At 42.1% G+C, this 21524-nt stretch overlaps 1 protein-coding gene across 1 annotated transcript in view; it reads left to right on the top strand.

Moving 5' to 3' along the window:
• The window catches only part of LOC131684826 (putative mediator of RNA polymerase II transcription subunit 26), a 160951-nt gene that overhangs the window by 125852 nt on the left and 13575 nt on the right, over positions 1–21524 (top strand). Inside the window, exon 7 of the mRNA XM_058968016.1 lies at positions 244–322. Within this exon, the coding sequence (XP_058823999.1) occupies positions 244–322 (79 nt within the window). The remainder of the gene's footprint in view (positions 1–243; positions 323–21524) is intronic.

The raw sequence follows: 21524 nt of genomic DNA, 5'->3' as shown, positions 1-21524 counted from the left end.
CTGAGAATGTTACAAAAATCCGGAATGAAAACTAGTCATTTTTACCATTTCAACTGATAAGACTTCATCAAATTATTTAATGTACTGCTAATTGATTTACTTTAAAATGTTGCAAACTACTTTTTTTTCGTTTTCAATTTTCTCAGTTCATCCTTAAACTGCCAATATTCCCGGCTAATAGCACACACAAATCCGATTCTCAAACCCAATATTGATGTCTATTGAATTGTGTTCATTTTGCAGTACCCAGTTCCAACGGGGTCACCAATCTACGGGGCCGCTCCGACGTCAAACCAGATCTACCACCAGCCGACTAATTACGGTGAGTATCTCGGTCTGTTTTTGTTGAACTTCCTTCATTCCTCACCCCGAGCGAGCCTGAAAAAAAACACACGCCCGTTTGCGAATAGGTTTATTTCATGGATGGGGTGTACCATTTCGTTGTGGAGTTTTTTTGTGCGTTCCGAATGTGATTGTGCCGCTTCTTTTCATCTCTGATTGGTTGGGTTGGGCTACTGAATTGATTCGGAGGTTTATTGAATGCGACAGTTAATCGCACATCTCGGATCGCCTGCAATAACGAAAGACGGCTGGGGCAAGCTGCAGCACCTACATTCATCGGGATCGGAAAATTTCGAGCAATCATCTACATCAGCACCATGTTGTTTTCATGTCTGTCTGTATGTATGTATGCAGGGGTTTCACGCCGAACTGCACTAGCAACCGGACACTAATTTGTGTGCATTTCCATTTCTCCCGGCTTTCCTTACTGCAGGTGATCCAGATACGCTAACCAATTTCGGTACAAATCCATCTTCGGACCAGGGTTATGGTACCAGTTACAGACCGTATAATAGAAAAACTAACATCAAACCGGTGGTGGAGTACGACTACGACCGAGAAGATCCTATGACAGTTACGGATGAACCGTGCGAGGATGATTTAAAACCAGCAAGGAAAAAACCTTCCTCTTTCGAACGGGGTCTGTTCAATCTGTGGCGAAGCTATGGGGTTGCTAGTAGTTTACTCCGGGCTTCTAATCAGCAGAAAGCTAGAGAAGAGGAACAGAAGAAGAAGAAAAATGGTCAGCAAGAAAACACCGATCGGATTCAGTTGATTCATCCTCCTTCGGCGGATGATAAGCAGCTGAAGCCGACGAATAGAAAATCGAAGGGAAGGAAATACAATTACCACTATGATCACGACCACGATCACTATCACTATCACGGGGATGATAACAGCAGCTATGGCGAGCATTGATACCGAAGGCACTTCCGGAGCTGAGTAATAAAAGATGCAGGCTCTGAACGTTTTTGTAAAATTTGCTTCGAGTTTTGGTGAGTTTTCATGCGGTTTTCACAACAGTCTGATGCACATTCGCGTACTTTATTATACTATCACAATTTTACTAAAAGGTTATTATCACAAACTTATAGTCCTAAGCTTACTCTTAAACTCATCCATACAAACCAACCCTCAGTTAGGTTGTTGCAATGAGCTGAAACGTTTTTAAGATTGTAATTTTTTCAAGACAAAATACGAATATTTTTCATATTACCGTGTTTATTTTGATTACTTTTAACTACCCCCCTCCAAAGCCATTCCATAAAAACTGAACAGAATTACCATTCGTACAGTGATGCTCGATGCGCGTGGACGTTGTTTTTTCAGTCCTGGCAGTGTAAAATGTTTTAATTCAAAGTTAGCTGATCCGCTTTCAAAGTTATCTTGAGCGTTCTCTGCCTCTTCGAGGTTTTGAAATTTTTGATTCTTTCGTGTATGAGCACGTTAACCGTTATTCGAGCAGCAGAGCAGTAGTTAATACAGTTATAAAAGATAAATGCCTTCAGGAACGCTCAAAACGATCACACCAAAAAATAATGAAATTTAAGCAACATGTATCAATACGAATGTAAACATACAAAGCTTGAATCCAAAATTTGATTGAAAATTACGTTAAAATCAATGCACTCAATTGGAGCATTATAAAGCATACCATTTTTTTGTGCAGCAGCCCAACAGCTGTTGTGGCAGTCGGTCTCGGAGTCGAGGACAGATGTCGCCCTCCTATCCGACCCGTACAACATCCCTGCCGGCAACGGCAATTGGGTGTAGGACGGGTCTGGGATGGTGGCAATCTGTACAATGGGACGGTTCCCGGTTCAAGAGGTAATACATTCCTCCGCCGAGGGTGTTGCGATTGTCAAGATCAATGGTGTGATCAATAATGGCTCCGCTAGAACATTCCGTAGAAACGGGGTGGAGGCATGGATTGACGTAACATTTGCCAGCCCGGGTCTGGTTCCAGGCGTGGAATGGAGGGTAGACGAAGGCTACACCCATAGCGATCATTTAGCAATCCGCTTTAGGATCAACTATGGTGTGCAGCATCCGAGGGCGGGAGATCCCTGTCAGGTACGCGGGTGGAAGTCCAATCACTTCGACAGCGAAGCTTTCACCGCGGCCCTGGGACTGGAGGCCAACTCCGACAGTCTAAGCGAGGATGCGCTGGTAGCCGTTTTATCTCGCGCTTGTGACGCCACTATGCTGAGGAAAACCCTGCCAAAGAAACGGCCGACGCCCGGTATACTGGTGGAGTGCCGAGATTGCAGCTCTACAATTAGCCTACATCAGAGCTAGACGTAGGATTCAAAGAGCCCGCACCGAGGATGCAAGAGAGAACCGCCGTGAAGTGTTTCGAGCTGCGAAATTGGCCCTTAACAAGGCCATTAAAAGCAGCAAGAGAGCGTGTTGTGTGAGAGTGTCAACGCGAATCCGTGGGGTGATGCCTACAGAATCGTGATGGCCAAGACCAAAGGGGGCTCTTCACCCCCAGAACGGTCTCCGGACCGGTTGGCGACGATTATCGAAGCACTCTTCCCGTCTCGAGCCACAAGCCCCTGGCCACCTGCACCACGAGACAGTGCGGGCGCGGCCGAAATGGTGGCTCCGGTGACGAATGAAGAACTACTCGCAGTGGCTAATTCCCTAGCAATGAACAAAGCCGGATGGAGGCATGTTCAGGCTAGCTATGCAGAGATGCCTTGACGAGTGCCGCTTCCCCGATAGATGGAAAAGGCAGAAATTGGTGTTGCTGCCGAAGCCCGGGAACCCGCCAGGCGACCCATCGGCGTACAGACCAATCTGTCTGATCGACACGACTGGTAAATTGCTTGAGTGGATCATCCTCAACAGGCTAACACCGTACTCAGAAGGTACGGACAGCCTGTCAAGCAACCAGTTTGGCTTTCAGAAGGGTAAGTTCACGGTGGACGCTATCAACTCAATGATAAAGACTGCCGACATAGCGATCAAACGAAAAAGGCGAGGCGTTCGATACTGTGCGTTAGTGACACTTGACGCGAAGAAGGCATTCAACAACGTAAGCTGGGATTACATCGCGCTCTCGTTACACCGGCTTAGGGTCTGTACCGGCTCGATCCTAGGCCTGGTGCAATGGAACCTCATGTATGACGGTGTTCTGAGACTAAAGTTCCCTCCTGGGGTCAAGATCGTCGGCTTTGCCGACGACGTAACCTTGGAGGTCTATGGGGAGTCAATCCCTGAGGTAGAACTAACTGCAGAACACGTGATTAACACGGTGGAGGAATGGATGAGCGCGAGAGGCCTGGAGCTCGCTCAGCATAAGACGGAGGTAGTTATCGTCAACAAACGGCAGTTGGCACAACATGCAGTTATCCATGTGGGAGAAGTCGTGATCACCTCACAGCGGAGTCTGAAGTCTCTCCGAGTCATTATAGGCGACAAGCTGACCTTCGGCAGCCACGTCGACTATACATCCAAGAGAGCGTCGACTGCTGTTGCGGCACTATCGAGAATGATGTCCAACAGCTCAAAGGTGTGCGTCAGTAGACGTAGGTTACTGGCAGGCGTTGCCGTATCTATCCTCAGGTACGGCGGCCCGTCATGGTCAAGAGCACTGAGGGTAACCAGTTACCTACAGAAACTGGAGAGCACCTACCGCGTGATGTGCCTCAGAGTGATATCTGCCTACCACACGGTATCACACGATGCATCCTGCGTGATAGCGAGCATGATGCCAGTCGGGCTGGTCATCCGGGAAGATGAGGAGTGCTTCGAGCTACGTGGAAATAGAGGAGCCCGCGAGCGCACCATGGTGGCCTCGGTCGCCAGATGGCAGCGTGAGTGGGATAGCTCCTCGAAAGGTAGGTGGACCCACTGGCTGATACCTAACATATCGAGCTGGGTGGGCAGACCCCATGGGGAAGTTCACTTCCATCTGACACAATTCCTGTCAGGCCATGGCTGCTTCCGACAGTACCTCCACAGGTTCGGGCACGAGGAGGTCCCCGCCTGCCCTGACTGCCCAGGTGTTGACGAAACTGCCGAACACATACTGTTCGTATGTCTTCGTTTCGACGTCGAAAGAAGCGCAATGCTTGACGTCTGCGGCTGGGACACAACCCCTGATACCCTCATTCAGCGGATGTGTCAATCGGTGGAGAAGTGGAAGGCAGTCTCGACTTCAACCACCCACATTGCCTGTAGGCTACAGGGAATTTGGCAAACCGAGCAACAGACGACGGGCACAACTAACTAGTGATTGGTTTGTTTGGAGCGAAAAAGGCCGAGCGCAGAAAAGTAAGTGAATGGTCTGTTCATGCTGAGGCAGCGACTGGCAACCTCGTAAGGGGGTTAAACCCAGCCACCCCGAAGCAAGGCAGAAGAGCGAGTGTATAGGCGTATATATGGACTGCATCATGCCAAGATGGGAGGGTCGTAGCAAAGTATGTTGGGACTTAGCTATCGACGCCTCATGGCGTGGCATAGGAGCGAAAGGGTGAGCATCCAAGTCAGTCTCACAAGGTATGAAAACGGTGAGCATTCAAGTAAGCCTCACATGGTATGTCAGAAGTTGGGCCTAAGAAAAATTTCCCACATGGGATGCCAGGGGGAGCGACAGGGGTGTAATAGAGTGATACGATTGAGAGTGAACCAGGTGATAGGGTGAGCATCCAAGTCAGCCTTACATGGTATGTTAGAGACGAGCACAAAAGTAAGCCTAGCAAGGAATGAAAAAGGTGAGCACAAAAGTAAGCCTCATGTGGAGTGTTAGAGAGTGAATCAAGGTGTGACAGAGAGAGAGCACCCAAGTAAGCCTTATACAGGACGTATGAACGCGTGAGCAACAGTGAGTGAGTACATCAAGTCCATCTTCCCCCCAGAAGTAATACCTACGATTTTACACTTTCATACGTGTAATATTACATGTCATTCACTTTACAGCAATATTGGAGTAAAAATACACTGAAGTGCATTGATTTTTCGTTTGATGAAACTGTAGTTTTCAATGAACATGTAAAATTATAATTAAATTCGTTGAAGAAAGCACCTGTGGTGAACCTCAATTTTACATTTATATTCATGCTCCAAATATGTGCATCAAAATGAACCTAAAATTACAAAATATTTTTTTCTGTGTATGTCACCGGACTCTATGAATATCTATACTAACTTGTCTACTGTCGAATGCGACTCTACGATGAATCCCAGGAGGGAACATCTTCTGCTGCGCCTAATGGGTGTTGAATAAAAATTGAGAATTGTTTGCAGTCGTGTAGTTAAAAAAAACAAACAAAAATTCAGCGGATTTAGTATTTTTGCTTAAATAGGGGAACCCGGGGCTATAAGGACAGTGGGGGTAATTCGGACCCCCTCGATTTCTCAGAAAATCGTGAGACTTTCTGACTGTCCTACATATTCGTGGAAAGGCTATTCTAAAATGTTAATTTTGACAGCAGAATCTAATTATTTGTGTTTTTTAGAAAGGCGATACAACGTGTTTCATTTTTTTGCCATCCTCAAAACAAAAATCACTATAATGCAAAAACCGTAATTAATGCAACAAATAAAATTAAAAAAAAAATGAAAGGTATGTATTTTAGAAAGCTTGAGGCTCTTATTCTATGGAACCATTTTTGTTTGGGAGAAAACACAGATATTTTCAAGACGCTAATCACTTTTGTGCGAAATGAACGTACGGGGCTATTCGGACCCCCCATTCTATCAAACACCGTTTAGCGGCTTGCAGCTTCGCAGGTGATTGCACAGTGCGTAGCAAAGAAATTAAGTTTATGTATCAGAATTTATTTTGTATTTGTTTCTTAATGAGTTTCTGTAATAAATATTTCATAGGTAAATATAGTTACATTATAAAAGAAACTAAAAAAAACATTTGACGGTCTGAATTGCCCCGTAGGGAGGTCCGAATTACCACTACATTGTGAAAGGATGGAAAAACGTAGAGTTTTGCAAATCGCCACTTAGCGCTGCCACGGAGTGGTGCAAATGAACTTTTATGGCACCAAAATGTAGCTTAGGTTTCAAACCAACAATTAGGACTTTTGAACGATTAATTTTTTCACATCTATCCACTTAGAAGGGCGATTTGCTTAGGTAAGTCCGAATAGCCCCGGGTTCCCCTACTGTAACAAGTACGCCTTACGTACGTTACTTTGTAAATCGAAATTAGTATTCATAATATTTATTGCTCAATTTTTTAAAATTGTCTACTGAATTCAAATAACAGTAAATTTCTAACCTTTCCAATACTTTGGTGCGTCACTGTTTAATATCGACCAGACCAAGAAAGAAGGTTAATTAAACACCGCCTGTAATGTAGGCAACCAACAGAAATTCCATAACGCACTGCGATCCGCGAGGCCAGAAGAGTAATTCTCTTAGCACAAGAATAAGCATTCAGATGTAGGTCCAAAGATAATCTTCACGTGTCCTTTGATTTGGCGGGAAGATGGGATATCAACATCTGATGAAGCCTGCGTAAGCGAGATACATTTTACTCGGGAAAATTACAATAGTCGAAACTATCAGTATCGTTCGGCTGATTTGTTTCCGGTGGAACCTTTTTTCGAGGTTTCCTATCTGAGGGCAACAAGTTACTCGTTCATTTGCCTGCAGCCTCGACAACGTTTCGGAATGTGTCTTTTTGCCAATAATCGCGGTAGTCGAGGAAATTAAGTAAAAACCGAAATCTTTCAAAGTGTTATCTCCCGCGTTTCATTTCAGTGCTCTGTTAGGTTAATAAAACAGACAGTGATAGCCAAGTTTTGTTTGCGAGCAAAAGAAACCAACAGAAAGGTAATCTCGCAGAAGTCATGTGCGTGCCAAGTGCGTGGTCTAATAATTCCGTTGTCGTACAGCCGCACGACGGCTTTTTGTATCCTATACAGAATCCACTCGTCCAAGCAAAGCTGCATTTTCCGTCGAGTTCTCTTGCGCAAAGATCCTGGTTAACCGATCTCCAATGACTAGAAGGGGCCGCGCCATCACCATTGAAATTGAAACATCCGTCGAAGTTAGACCGCTTCCTACGCGGTTCGGATTCACCCTGCTAGGAACTTGCAAACAACTTTAGTTTAGCATCGAGAGAACCCCGTCTCCCGTCTACGTAGCCGGTGCAACCATCAACCGTCGCAAACAACCAGGCGGTGACTCACCGTAAGCTAAGTCGATCGCAAAAATCAAACAACAGGCCTGTAAGTTCACAAAGAGCTCTTTTTTCCCATCCGTGATAGACGAGATTAATCGTAATTAAACGACCCATAGCAGTTTATGGCGTTCCCCAAAGTTTAGTCTGCGGGCAAAAGCGCGCGCTGTGCAGTGATGCAACTGAAGACAATGGAAAGTAGAATAAGACACGCACATGTAGGATAGGTAGAAGAAACAGTGAATTGAATAATGGAAATACATCAATGCGAACTCTAGGATCTTCCTTTAGAACTGCTGAATAAACTTAGATATTTAGATCCCTATCCGCTTATTTGATTCACTGTAGTAGCATGGTGAAAGATTTCCGTCACGCGCGTAAATTTTAGATTTGAATCCACTACCCTCTAAGAACGGTTGGTTTCAAAATCGTCCAATGAAGGACGTTCGTTGGACCAATTTGGACATCGTCCAAATAACCGTTCAACGAACGTCCATCGTTGGACCCGCGTTGAACGATTTTGAAACAATTTTTTGGACTTCTCAGTGGGTAGGAAGTGTGAACGGTACAGTGAACCGGTTCCCTGACGGTGTCGACCTCTCGTGTGGGTAATGGGTAACTTCCAGTGATGATCACCGAAAGCTCATATGGAAAACTTCAGTACCGTTTCGGTTAGGGTAGATTCGGGTGTTGTGTTCTCCTGAGTAAAGTGAAATGCTGTAAGTCTTCTGTGGGTGAATTTTGGGGACTGACGGACCGTTTTTCGACCTTTTCCAAGGAACGAACTAAACCTACCTGAGGTCAGGTCTCATACCGGGCAATTCAACATTGGCGCGGGGTCCTCATTAGAGGTGACGCATAAACCCTACGCTTAACAATCAAGTATGGTACGGTAGTCCCCTATTTGAATTAGGTACCCGTTAGGAGTAGATCGCCTGTCGTCCACGAACGACTTTGCGGCGCGCTACAATACATAATGTTTATTCTTCAAAGAAAGTCAATGAATATTGGAGAATGAGCCCTGGTCAGAACTTAGTCGCGATGCACTCGCAAGAGCACTGGACGGCACTGACGTCCATCTTCCGGATACAATTCCGGATCCTGGTGGTCAACTGCTTCGTATCCTTGGCCCGCCAAGGGCACTGGGGCAAGTTGGTTGGGTTCCTTTCTTTCGGCACGTACCAGGCCCGCGCGCAGAAAATTCTCAAGGCGGGGGGGTTCATTTTTTTAACGTTTATTTTAAAAGAAACGTACAGAAACTCTCAAAATTTAAAGATTTTCCCGGAGGCCTAGACCTAGTCTTGAGAACCAAACGACTCAGCTCAACAAATTGGGTAAATGTTTGTTATCGAGAAGGATTCACGAAAAGACACCGCAACATAGTGGTCAGAAGGCCAAAAAACGTGAACTTAATTCACCAGAGGTTGTAACACGTCAGGGTAACAATTTAGCACTGGGTGGAAATAAACCTATTTGTGGGTATAAACTCCGTAGAGTGTATTTGTTGACATGCAAAATTAGGCTCACCGCTGTTCGATGCCGTTCACTTTTTGATGTAAATTTTGTTCATTTTCGCGTATGTGAACGGTTTTGTTCGTGCAGCTACCCTCTAAGAACGGTTGGTTTCAAAATCGTCCAATGAAGGGCGTTCGTTGGACCAATTTGGACAACGTCCAAATAACCGTTCAACGAACGTCCATCGTTGGACCCGTGTTGAACGATTTTGAAACAATTTTTTGGACGTCTCAGTGGGTAGGTTAGATAGTTTTTGTTTCATGTTTATAGATAAATAACATAGGGATTAGTTAGGTCACCGTTCTCCTTTTTCTGTTCAATTGGTTGCTAGATATACTGCAAGGGCGATGACAGCTATGCACCGAGGCGGTTTATCGGATTTGTTTTGGTCGGGTGGAAGGCGGCCATCGCGGTGATAGTTTAGTTAGTGACAGAACACGGTATATGCACGACGTCCTCGATAAACCGTTCCAGAACAATTAACAGCCACAACAGCTATTGTATGAAGTGCGCGTGTGTGACGGAAGTTATTCGTGGGAAAGTGCCGGCCCGTGGTTTGGGCACTCATTGTGTGTGGTGTTGGATCGCCGTCGGGGGAAGATAATTATAAAGGTGTTTTCGCTTCCCCGGCTAACCGCAAAGGATCCGGACGCACCATTCCGCCATCGCTGGGAAGGATAAGCCGAACGAGCCTTGCTCTCCTTCCCAGCTAATAGCGAAGGAGGGCGAAGCAGGGTGGACAGCGGCTCCCCCTGGGAAGAACACTGCGATGTCTTCCGGGATTCTTTGCGGGGAGCAAAGAATCCGGTGATTCGTCACCACCGTCACTAGGGAGGTTCCGAGAAAGGAGCAAAGCTCACCTCCCTGGCTAATTGTTAAGGACCGCTGCCGGAGCAACCAACGAGCACAGGACAACGCGGCCGTTGTAGTCCCGGCCGATCGGAAGCAACCGTCCGCCTTCCCGCTATCGTTACCAGCAGCGGACCGTAAGAAACGACCAGTTAATGTGTTGAGGAAGAATACACGGTAAAAGTAATTTATTTATTTGTTCACATTTTTTGTTACGAAAATCCGAAATTCTGTAGAGGCACCTAAGCGGCCCTGAAAAGAAGGGTTCGCCGGGCAATCAGAACCCGAGTAGTGGGCAAACCGCTACTTACAAGGTCAACCCATCGAATATATTCACAGGGTATCGTTGGATGAATTGTTTGTCAGAATATTCCCCAAAAACAGATAAAAATCAAAATTAGGCATGGCTTACTACGATCAAACTAAAAAAAACTTTTTATGCTGACGGGATAGAAAGTTGGTGTCTTCGACAAAGTTTTAGAAATGCTCATAATGAAGAATTTTGTTGAACAACTTGAGCTTGTAGGACTTAAAGTTATCGATTTATAAAGCGTTTTCTATAGCAACACCCTTAAATTTCGTTTTTTTAATATAACTTTTCACTGTGACTTTTCGTGCAAGCCATGTTCCAAACAAATGTGGAGGACCTTAGAAAAAGCTTTATAAATCGATAACGTTAAGTCCTACAAGTTCAAGTTGTTCAATAAAATTCTTCATTACGAGCATTTCTACCTCGTCAGTATAAAATGTTAATTTTTCTAGTTCAATCATGGTAAGCTATACCTCAATTCAATTTTTATCAGATTGTGGAAAATATTCATACGAATAATTCCTCCAACGACACCCTGTGAATATATTCGATGGTTGGGCCTCTAGTGAACGTTTTCGATATGTCCGACCACTGTGCACTGCCTGCTGGCTCGTGGTGGATTTGGATTGGTTTGTAGTAGTTGTTAAGCCAACCGACTAAACTTAAACATCTTGTATCTCGCAAACGTCACCCATCCGGGGCAACCGTTAAGTACTGTTCTGTGTTCTTACTTATTATGTTTTATGTTAATCGTCATGTTTTTATCCATAGCTATTTTTTCTTACTTGCTGTCCAACCTTCGCGATACATCTGACCTGCTCAGGTCTGCTGCAAATATCGTCCTGTTGAGACATGTCGACATGGTGTCGACCAAAAGGATTTACATCTGTTTACAGCCACCTTCGCCGGGCTTCCTATCCTTCTTGGTGCTAGTCGTTCCTATTTATCTGCTAGCTGGTGCTGAGAACTTCACGGCGGCGGTATTTCACCATATACCGGTGCCCATTTTCACGATCCATTTCGCTGCCATTCCAACGGAATAATCATCGGTTGTAAAATTTCTCTAGACAACGATATCCCGATTTTCTCCAACTTCGTGTTTTTTCCTCCTTAGCTGCCGCTGCTAGCCCGCTGACCGACATCTGCTGTCTACTCACTACCGTTGCTTATATCGAAGCTTGTCGACGCGTGAACCGATCCTTCAGAGAAGCCTTTCCAGCCACCCTCGCAAAGTTTCGTCCTTGGTTTCTTCATTGACTTGTTTCTAGAGTGACCAAACTCAAATGACATTTTATTTGTCAAAACGGTTTGTTTATATTTTCCTGAACAGGAAGTTAATACATTTTTGAAAGTAATTCAAAACCTTCATGGGGGGGGGGGGGGGGTTGAACCCCCAAAACCTCCTTTCCCCCCCCCCCCCCCTTGCGCACAGGCCTGGCACGTACGGTATCTTTTTTTGCTCAAGATACTCCAGCGTCTTCTTGGCGTAATGAAAAGACGCCTTGTCTGGCCAGAAAACGTACTTCCCATCCGCTCCAGAAGAATTTTCTCAAGACACTCCTCCTGGTACACTTGTTGATTAATGGCCAGACCGCTCGGCTTGAACTACGGCTTTAAAATCACCCTGTCCGATATGGCGATGTAAATAATAACTTTTTTTTTGACGTAGGACTACGTCGTTGTTTTCGATATAGGGGTGCACGTTGCAAATTCTACAAAAATGGTATGTAACGAAAAGTGGTCCAATTTTAATCGCATATAATTCAGCCATCTCACGATAAATTTTCAAATTTTTTGCGCATATCGCCCCGAAATACTTCTAAGAATAGATTTCAATAGATAAACCCAAAGATTTTTTATATCATGGCATTAAAAATTTAAATAATGTACAACCTAGTCAAAATATCGCGCATTTACACACAGAAGATAGCGCTTCCCTAGTCCAGCACGACAGATTTGTGTACCTAGCGCGCTACGCTTCTATGAATGACGTCATCATCGTCTATTTAAAGAACGGATTTGGTCGGACAAGCTCAGTTGCCTGTTGAACAGCAGGCGGAGCAGATCAATGCGCTGTGTGTTTTCATAGCCAGTGTAGCTGAGTGAAAAGTCCGTTACACTGCCTGTGGAGGTACGCTACCCAGTGAAGGCGACTGAGCTTGTCCGTTCAAACACTATGCTATCTTTTGTATTGTGCTCGTTTCCAGCACACTTTTATGTATAATTATTCGTACACAAAATAGTTTGTACATGCGAGCTCCATTTGAAAACACGGTTAACGTAGTGGCGTGGTATTAGTTGTCTCTTTCGCTCTACCTATCATTATCAGCGTTCATTCATTTTGCTTTGTGCGCTTGGGTTTTATGTTTGAGGCGAATATAGGTAGATCTAATTTGTTACTAAATTGCACAACGAAAGTTTATTATTTACGTTCGATCAGTTCATTGATTCATTTCCCCATCGCGTGATTCATTTCCCCATCACGTGACCGCCTCCGAAATTTTTTTCTGGATCCGCCCCTGGAGATTGTAATTTCAACTGTTTCATTCTTCCTTTCCATTAACAATAGAATGCCAATTGCTTTCAATTTTGGCATGTGTGTTTCCCTAGTAACAATTGTACAGGTTTTATAGTAGTTTTATACCTACTCATAAAACTTAGATTGCACTTGTAGCGGGCTGTAAAACTTCAATTGTTACTTGGAATGTACTTGTGATAAGCGAAATCTGTGGTAAATGTTATAGCAAGATCTAATGCAGGGTAGCATATTTGTGTTTACATGTAGGGTGATGAGCCTATTTTGGCATTAGGGAGAGGGTCGCAATATTTTTTGAACAATTTTAAAAGAAGCCATATTACCTATAACCTTTCTCAGAATAAAGTATTAGTGTACTGTTTCTTACACATCTATATAATGCTTATTTGGCAGAATTGTCTCAATTTTCAGCACAAATGAAAATAAATGTTCTATTCTGTGCATCTATTCCCCCCTCAACGATCCAATTATCGCGTCATGGGTGTGCCGATTTCCACCTCATCGAAAAAAAATCTAGTTGAAACGCAATGCCTCATATTCCATTTGCGTCGATTCTAACTAGGTATCCAGATCATGGACGTCAACGCGTGATATGTAAAACGAATCATTCTGCTTTTTTCAGCCGATCAAAACAAACGTAAACATCACGCACATGAAAGAAACTCATCAGCTGTCAGTAGAAGAGCGCACGCAGGAAATAACCATGCGAAGGTTAGCAACTGGAATCTCAAGTTTCACATCACACATTGCTTCCTCCCGATCCGAATTGTATGTACAAATGAAAAAAAAATATCAGCAATCAACAATTAGTTGAATAACTTGAAATAATTGATTACTTATACCTGACATTGCATAACAATATATTTTCAAGTTCATGTTTTGGTTATGGCCGCACTGGTGATTCCTTTCTGTATGATGGATGCAAAAAGTTTGCTTTGATTGTGGTAGTGTATCGGCAAAACATGGCAATAATGTGAACCCCCGTATTTAATATTATCCTAATATAACACTAGGCCTATCCTAGTGTTTGACGAGTGCTTTTAAAGTGAAATAATCGTAGAAAGGTTCTCCAGCTAAAATAAAGGTATGTATCAGTGCATTGTTTAATACATTTGTGCCGGAATAACGAGATATGAGGCGGTAAATACTGGCTCGTAAGTGTTTATTTTGCTAAGCGCCGTTGCATCCTGTTTCGGTTCACTACGTGAGTGAGGCAGATTAGTAGATATTTCAATAAGGTGATTTTATTTTAATTAAAAGTTGGATTGAGAGGATAGTTCTAAATACATATGTGCACAACAAATGAAGAATATAACTTGAGGTTATTCTTGCACATCTGCTTTAACCAAATCGATATTGTCATTATCTCATATGCTTGGTTCGAAACCAAGGGGTACGAAATAGGGTCACAATAGGCTTTGCTGCCATAATAGGTACATCAACCTAAATAATATATAGATTTTTAGTTCATAGAATATTATAGTTTTAGGATGACAATTTAGTTAAGAGCAAATTAATTTTAGGTTTAATAAACAAATATTGGAATGTCAATGGACCAGCATTCATAATGTTACCGTTGCGGCACAACTCTCAGGGTAACCGTATTTAAATTGACCGTTATTTATTAATCTTGTTATTTCTGTACTTAGAATTTAAGCAAATAAATTTAAAAAAATTGTAAATAAATATATTGAATAGACAAACACGTTAAAAAGAGCATAGCATAGGATTAAAAATAAGGAATAAATAATATAAATACACTCCAAGACCAGATTAAAATTAGATTAACAGAACAAAATTTGTTATACACATCACACACTGCACACTACTCTGATGCTGCTACCAAAAGAGATTATTGTCACGAGGATAAAAAAGGGAAATCAAAAGAGAGGAAAAGAGAATAGAGGTTAAGCTACTGGGTCGAGGGAAAGCAAAAGTTCTTTCACATTTGAGACGTCAAGCAAACCACACGATAAAGTTTAGGTGTTCAATAGTGATCCCGAGAAGAGAATAGTTTGTGCCTATAGGTACCTCGAATCAGGTATGAACGCAAGCTAAAACCATACGTGGTTAACGATTTAATTCCTCGAATTTAGCTTATGAATAAAGACCCAGTAGCCCTCTAATATCGCCTTCCCTGAAATTCGCTTCATTTTATTACCAGGACCCGCAGTTTTTAGCTACAACGAAGCCGCAGTATACCGCTGTAACCACGTGCAAGCGGTTAAATTACCGTGGATGAGGCTTCCCACGAACAGAGACGCTACGATTCCACCCGCCTGTCCGCAGAAGTATCGTTGGAGCGTTTGCACAATAGTACACAGTGCGCTACCCGAAGGTCCCCGCACGTGGCAAGAACGATCGGAGAAATCGTCACCATTCGCAAGCACATCGCCGGTGCATCGTTTGAGACCAGCAAAACACCCCGCACGGGCAGCAGTTTGCGGATCATCATCGCCAGTATCGTCCGCCGAAGCGTCGGCAGTATCGGCGTCCGCATTCGGACAGCCAACTTCGAGAGCAGAAACCGTGACTGCATCGACGTCACCTACCAACACGTCGGCAGCATCAGCATCGTCCGTCTAATCGCCAGCAGAAGCAGCAGCAGCATCAGCATCCCGTCACCCACCGGCCGGCAAACCACACACAACACACACCTTGTAAGTTAGCTTAATTAATAAAAATCTGTCCAATTGAACTTTGTCCGCGATTATTGATCTCTTGATCGGTTCATCCCTGTAAAAGCCGACCCTGAGAGCGAGAACGCTACTCACGGCCGAGCTAGTCGCCTTAAAAGAGGCTGTTGTAGAGCCCACCCTCACTAGATCACCGTGGCTTTGACCAGGGATCGAGATCGTTAAGCGGCACCCATCCGGTGTCGTCAGAAGTAACAATAACAAGACGATTAAATCATTGCACTGGGAACACCGTATTCAAGATCTATTTTTAACAGTTTTAAATGAAAGGATGCTTGTCAATTTGAAACAGAATTACATCATAGCACTGTGAACAGCCTTAGGGACAATACCATTATTTGAATCCCACCGGTTGCGAAGAAAAAAACTCCCACTGTGTCAATAATTCGCTTGATACCGGGCAACACTCATGATACTTCGCATAGCGGCTAATAAAATCATTGCTCTCCATTCATTCACTGGCCCCGATGATTAAGCACATTGAATTACCATGCGTTTACTTCAGAATTGGTTCTCCTAGTCGAAACTAACACCAAAACTGTTTTGAGAATGAGTATCAACTAGTCGTATGATGGAGTCAAATATGTCGATACAACAAACACTTCATTGATAGAAGATATTCGTTCTCGTTCTTTTATCCTACTCGAATAGTCCAATCTTAACGCTTGACTGGGTTAACTTTATCGTTGGGTAGAAAAATCTCTTTGTTGTACCATTTCAAAATGCTACTCCAAACTTTCGCGGTGACTTATTTTCGTCGCTACCCACTCCCAAACTCAATTTATTGTTTTTTATTTCACAATCTTTGCCGGTAACGCCAAGAGAAAGCATGGCATCACGGATCGCTGGAGTAAAACAAAACAAATTATAGGATGAACCCAAGTAACTCCTCTTTTGTATCATTCCATCGAGGGATGTTCTTCTATTGCGAATGTGAAGTCGCTTTAGGTTGGGATTTGGCATAATTCTGCAGCTTAGTTGCGAAAGATAAGTTCAATTTATGTACATAAGAGATGAAAGTGAGCTCGAAACTCTCACGCCCTCATTTGCGCTACGTAGAAAGCTAACAACCCCTTGACGTTTGCCGTAAAAAGCAACTTGAGGAGTTTGTTCCTACTTGACACGTTCGTGTTTTCTTTTTATTGAGATGCATAAATCTTGATTGCGAAACGCTCCTGTATCCATTCGTCGAGGATGGAAAATATTTTATTTTATCGTTCGCTTGTTACTTTTTCGGATCAAAATGATTTTTTCCCATCCGAACCCTGTCGTACGATCGAAAGAGTCCCGCTCTAGTCAGCTGCTATTGTTTTGACTCTGAAAAGAACCACTCACTGCGGAATCGAAGTTGTAAACTTGGAACAGCCGCCGCTAGACATCCCACCGTCCATCCTCCCGGTGTCCTACCACCAAAGAAAAGGCTTTAATTGAGAAAAATTTCAACCCCATGGGAGGGGACGGTCGATGTTTTGTGGTGGCTTTTGTTGTCCTGAGTATTCTTCGAATTTCCAACCGAACCGACCTTCAATGAAACATTCTTTTCAATTAAGTTGCTCCGGTTTGGCATGAAAGAGGAGGGTTGGTTGGTGGCACGGTTTCCTTCGCGGAAAGTGCTTTTGTTTCGGTGTGAAATTGAAATTTATGTTCGAGCCGTGGTGATTTATTGTTGCTTTCCTAGCTGATAGCTTAACTGTCTGACTGTGGTTGAGAGCAATTAAAAACCGATGCAGAATATTTTATTCCGAACAACATCCAAACAGTCCAAACTGTTTTCGTTTCGCATCCCAAATGCCATTCGTTAGCTACATTTATTATGACAAAAGGCGAAAGTAGTTGGAGAAAAACGACCCATAACTAAGAAATAATTAGAATTTCCTACGGGATTCTTCAGCAGTTATTTCCCTGGCAGAGGAGAGCTTACGGCGGATGAAACGACATCCCGATCAGAATGAAATAACACGATTATAACAGAACACAATTTTTGTAACATATTGTGCTATAAATTAGGTCTCGTTAATAGTTAAAATAACAGAAATTTATAACAAGTAACAATCCGAGATATAGTTTTGAAATATTTCTGTTATGTGTTTCTGATCGGGATACTCTCCCTTTCATATCCTTTTCCCGTGCAACTTTGTCTTTGATGGGTTGGGTACTGTGGACCGGGAGGACTTGCATTAGTACAAGCATACATGCGCCTTTCCCTCAGTTCCGCGTCCGGGTCGGTTCGTCGGAGTTGAATGGAACTTTTCCGTTAAATTCTCATTTCCAACAAGTTTCACTTGTTCGCAAGTTCTGCATTTCTCGCAAGAGGGAAAGAGAGAGAGAGGAAGAGTGGTCGTAAAAAGTAATGTTGCCTGATGTTGGACGGCGGAACGACCAGAACGATTACCGTTCCGAAGATTGCAGGTTGCGACCGTGTGTTAGTTAGTTGTATTTAATGTTTCAATAGATAGTTGCATCACAAAGTGCTTGGATTACTGAAAATTCCCATTTTGCTGAGCTGTGGCTTTGGAACAGGGGCTATTTGGTTTCTGAAGGTGGATTTAGTTACTTTGTATGGTTTACCTTTAGGAGACGAATGGGAACTGCTGACCGAGCAATGTTTTCCAGTATTTCTCGAACTTCGTTTGTAAATTGAAAAAGAAATTAAATGGAAATAAATAAAACAAGATAGTATCACAAGCGTAATCACTTTGCTTGATTCAAGACTACCTGTAGCAGCCACTGACTATACTGACACCAAAAAATTGGGCGTCCCACATCGAATTGCATCACGAAAAACGAGTGTAATCCACCTAACAGTGCGTTGAAACCATAGGCGTGCGAGGCCTTTCCCATAAGGGGGGGGGGGGGCAATCCCGATCAGAAAGAAAAAACAAAATTATTACAGACTGAGCTACTTTGTTATGATAACAAGTTGTGTTATAACTTTGGTCTCGTTAGTTGGTAAAATAACAGAAAACATAACAGAAATTCTTCTAGTATATATCAAAAATATGACAACCTGTAATAGGCTTCTATCAGAATTATAACAAAATTTGTTAGGTTCTTCCACGGCCAATGTAGCTTTTATTACCTATTGTATAGTATCAACGAATTTAGCGTGCAAGTCTAAAAATAGAATAAAATAGAAAAATATAGCATACATTAAGGCGCTTTTCATTTGGAAGCAAAAAGCTTCATGTAGCAAAAGCTTTCTATAGTTTTGTCAAATGATTGCATCATGCTTGGCTGATTGTTATATTATGAATATATGACACGCTGATTGATATTTGTGGATATAGCGATTTGAACCTGGGTATTCTGAGTTTTATGGGGATGTTTCCTGCATGAACCAACGACGTTGCTTTCGACCGATGTTTAATTTTAGCGTAATATTCTACGCATTCGTCAAGGGCAAAACGATTATAGATGCAGAAGCTGTTTCCAGAACGCACACATTGAACTTTGCCAAAGCCAAAGGACTGTTTGTTTTCCTTGTATAATACGCTTTGTTTTCATACAGTTTTGCTCACTAATACAGCTGCCTTTATTATGATAGACTGAATAGCTTTATAATATCTTTTCAGATTAGGAAAGTGGGGCTATTTTTAGATTCTGAATAGTGCGCTTCGGTGCTTCTCTTGTACGTTAACGTGTTTTACACGTTTTTTACACGAAAAATTTAGCGGATAATTTACCTACATTATTTTACGGAGAATACGACAAATGTTACTTATGATTCCGAATAGATTCAAATAAACAAATGCCAAAGTTTTGAGGCTTGCATTTTGAGATTTCAAGTAAAGTCGCTTTTGGGGTTTTGTTATTGGCATTTTTAAAATGGGGAAGATTAAGCAAACCAGTGCAATTATCTCACATCTAATAAATTCGCAATAATACAATTTTTTACAATAGTTCAATCTATCAACTGCGACTATTATAACAGATAATCATAAAATTCGAGAAATCGTTGAAGATTCTTCGGTTTGACGAATTTTATAATATTTCATGTTTTCTAAAATACATTTTCTTTTCTAAATATTATTTAGTTTTAAGGAGGAAATTATTCTATATTTTTACATTAAAGCTTTTAGCTATTTCAAGCACTATCTAAAACACATATTTAAATTGTAACAGCAAACAATAATACCAGCTGGGAATTGTATTTATTCAGAGATTTCTAGGCCATTTTGAAATATTGATAGCGTTATGCAGCATACTCGCAAATATGAATCTTTCAACAATTTGAACAGGTCGCATTATTTCTATTTTTATCTTTCAACAAAATGAATCAAGTATCCTGATTATTACTAAAATTTGTTAGTTCGATGTTTTTTAAGGCGAACGAAGCACCATCGAATACAACGGAAACATTAGTACATATGCGCATTCAAAGTAATTGTCAGTTCATTGTAAATGTCAAACTGTCTTAGGTGGAATTAAAAGATACGACAATCTCAAACTCAAACATTTTTATGAGGGGGTTTAAATAAAGAAATACAATGCTTTGATAATTCGGAGAACGCACAAAATCAGATACCCACAAACTGGACAAGTTTCGGTTGTTTATGAAAAACCCGCATAAATTGGAGAAATCGGACTGAAGATCCTCGAAGATTTTTAAGTTCTGGAAATTCGTTTTCGCAATATGCACAGTTGATTAAAAATATATTTATGGAATCATTTGACTAAACCATAACAAATAGTTTAAAAATGTTTTTTTTATTTGAATCCGCGTTTCTTTATTTCATTTGGAGTGCTTGATACTTCCTGCATCTACTTAAAAATAAATTTTATATGAAAATTATATTCTTTAGAATAACTTGTTGATAACTTTGCGATTCCAAAACTTTTTGAATAAAGGCTTCAACATTGAAGTCATAAGCCACATATTCGAAATTGCGTGTCAGACGAGTGTCTCAGAAAATAGGTAATCTCTTAATCAAAATGCAACCAAGTAAGTTAAACACCTTATTTTCAAGTTTTCCGACCACTTGCATCTAAAACTTATCTATTCTCAAAATCGGGGAACTTTGAATGTCCATGTGGAAAACGTAAATATAAGGAAATCAATAAAAACTTCGAAAATTTGCTTTAAAAGGTTGAATAAATACGCATAAAAAGAGGCTTCAGCGTATTAACAAATAGACGATCATTTGTGTAATATAACAATCATTCACAGTTGATTGATTGATTTGTTTATTGGGGCTTTAATTGTAATTGTGGAAGAATATGTAATATATTATAACACCATCGTTATATGCGTACATTAAAATCATATTAGCAGTTCAATGATATTACCAGAAGATATAATCTTGATATAAGTTTGCTTGCCTTGCTGATTGGGATATCACAAAAATAATACAGTGAGTAATAAATATCAACATGAGAGATAAATTTGATAGCTTTCTGTTATGTCGTTCTGATCGGGTAACGCGCCAACATCAATGAACTAAAATTGCTGATCAGCCAATACGAACCATGTGTGATAGCTCTGCAAGAAACTAAAGCAGACAATCGAGTAATCCCTTCAGATTTTATTGGCACAAACTACTCTATGCTTCTTAAATCCGGCAGCTGTCGCTATTGGCAGCATGGAGTGGGCCTTGCAATTCGAGAAGGGGTACCATTCGAGCGCATCGATATAAAATACAATCTACAAGTCGTTACACATACCACCAAGTGCCCAACAATGCCAAGCTGATTTGGATAACTTTCTTGAATGTTTATACCGACGCCACTGTTGCTACTTGGTGATTTCAATGCGCACCATCTCGCTTGGGGCTCCACAACATCGAATAAACTGGGTCGCTTCATAGCCGAGAGAACACTGACTAAACATTTGATTATTTTGAACGACGGATCACACACACTCGCCACTTCAGCCATAGATCTCTCAATATGTTCTGAGATGATAGCACCCAAATTAATTTGGCGAACACTCCCAGACACCCACAACAGTGACCACTTCCCGATCATCGTAACTTTAGCTGAATACTCACAGGTTACAACTAAGCGAAGAAGGTGGCTTTTCGATCAAGCAGATTGGACAGCATATGAACAATTGACTGCTGCCAGCATCAAACCAGGTGATGAGATTGATGTAGATGAACTCGTGGATCGACTCTTGTCAGCAGCAAAAGG

Source organism: Topomyia yanbarensis, chromosome 2 (assembly GCF_030247195.1).
Source record: "Topomyia yanbarensis strain Yona2022 chromosome 2, ASM3024719v1, whole genome shotgun sequence".
Lineage (NCBI taxonomy): Eukaryota > Metazoa > Arthropoda > Insecta > Diptera > Culicidae > Topomyia > Topomyia yanbarensis.
The sequence above is the reverse complement of the archived record's forward strand: the minus strand, read 5'-3'. Positions and strand labels throughout refer to the sequence as shown.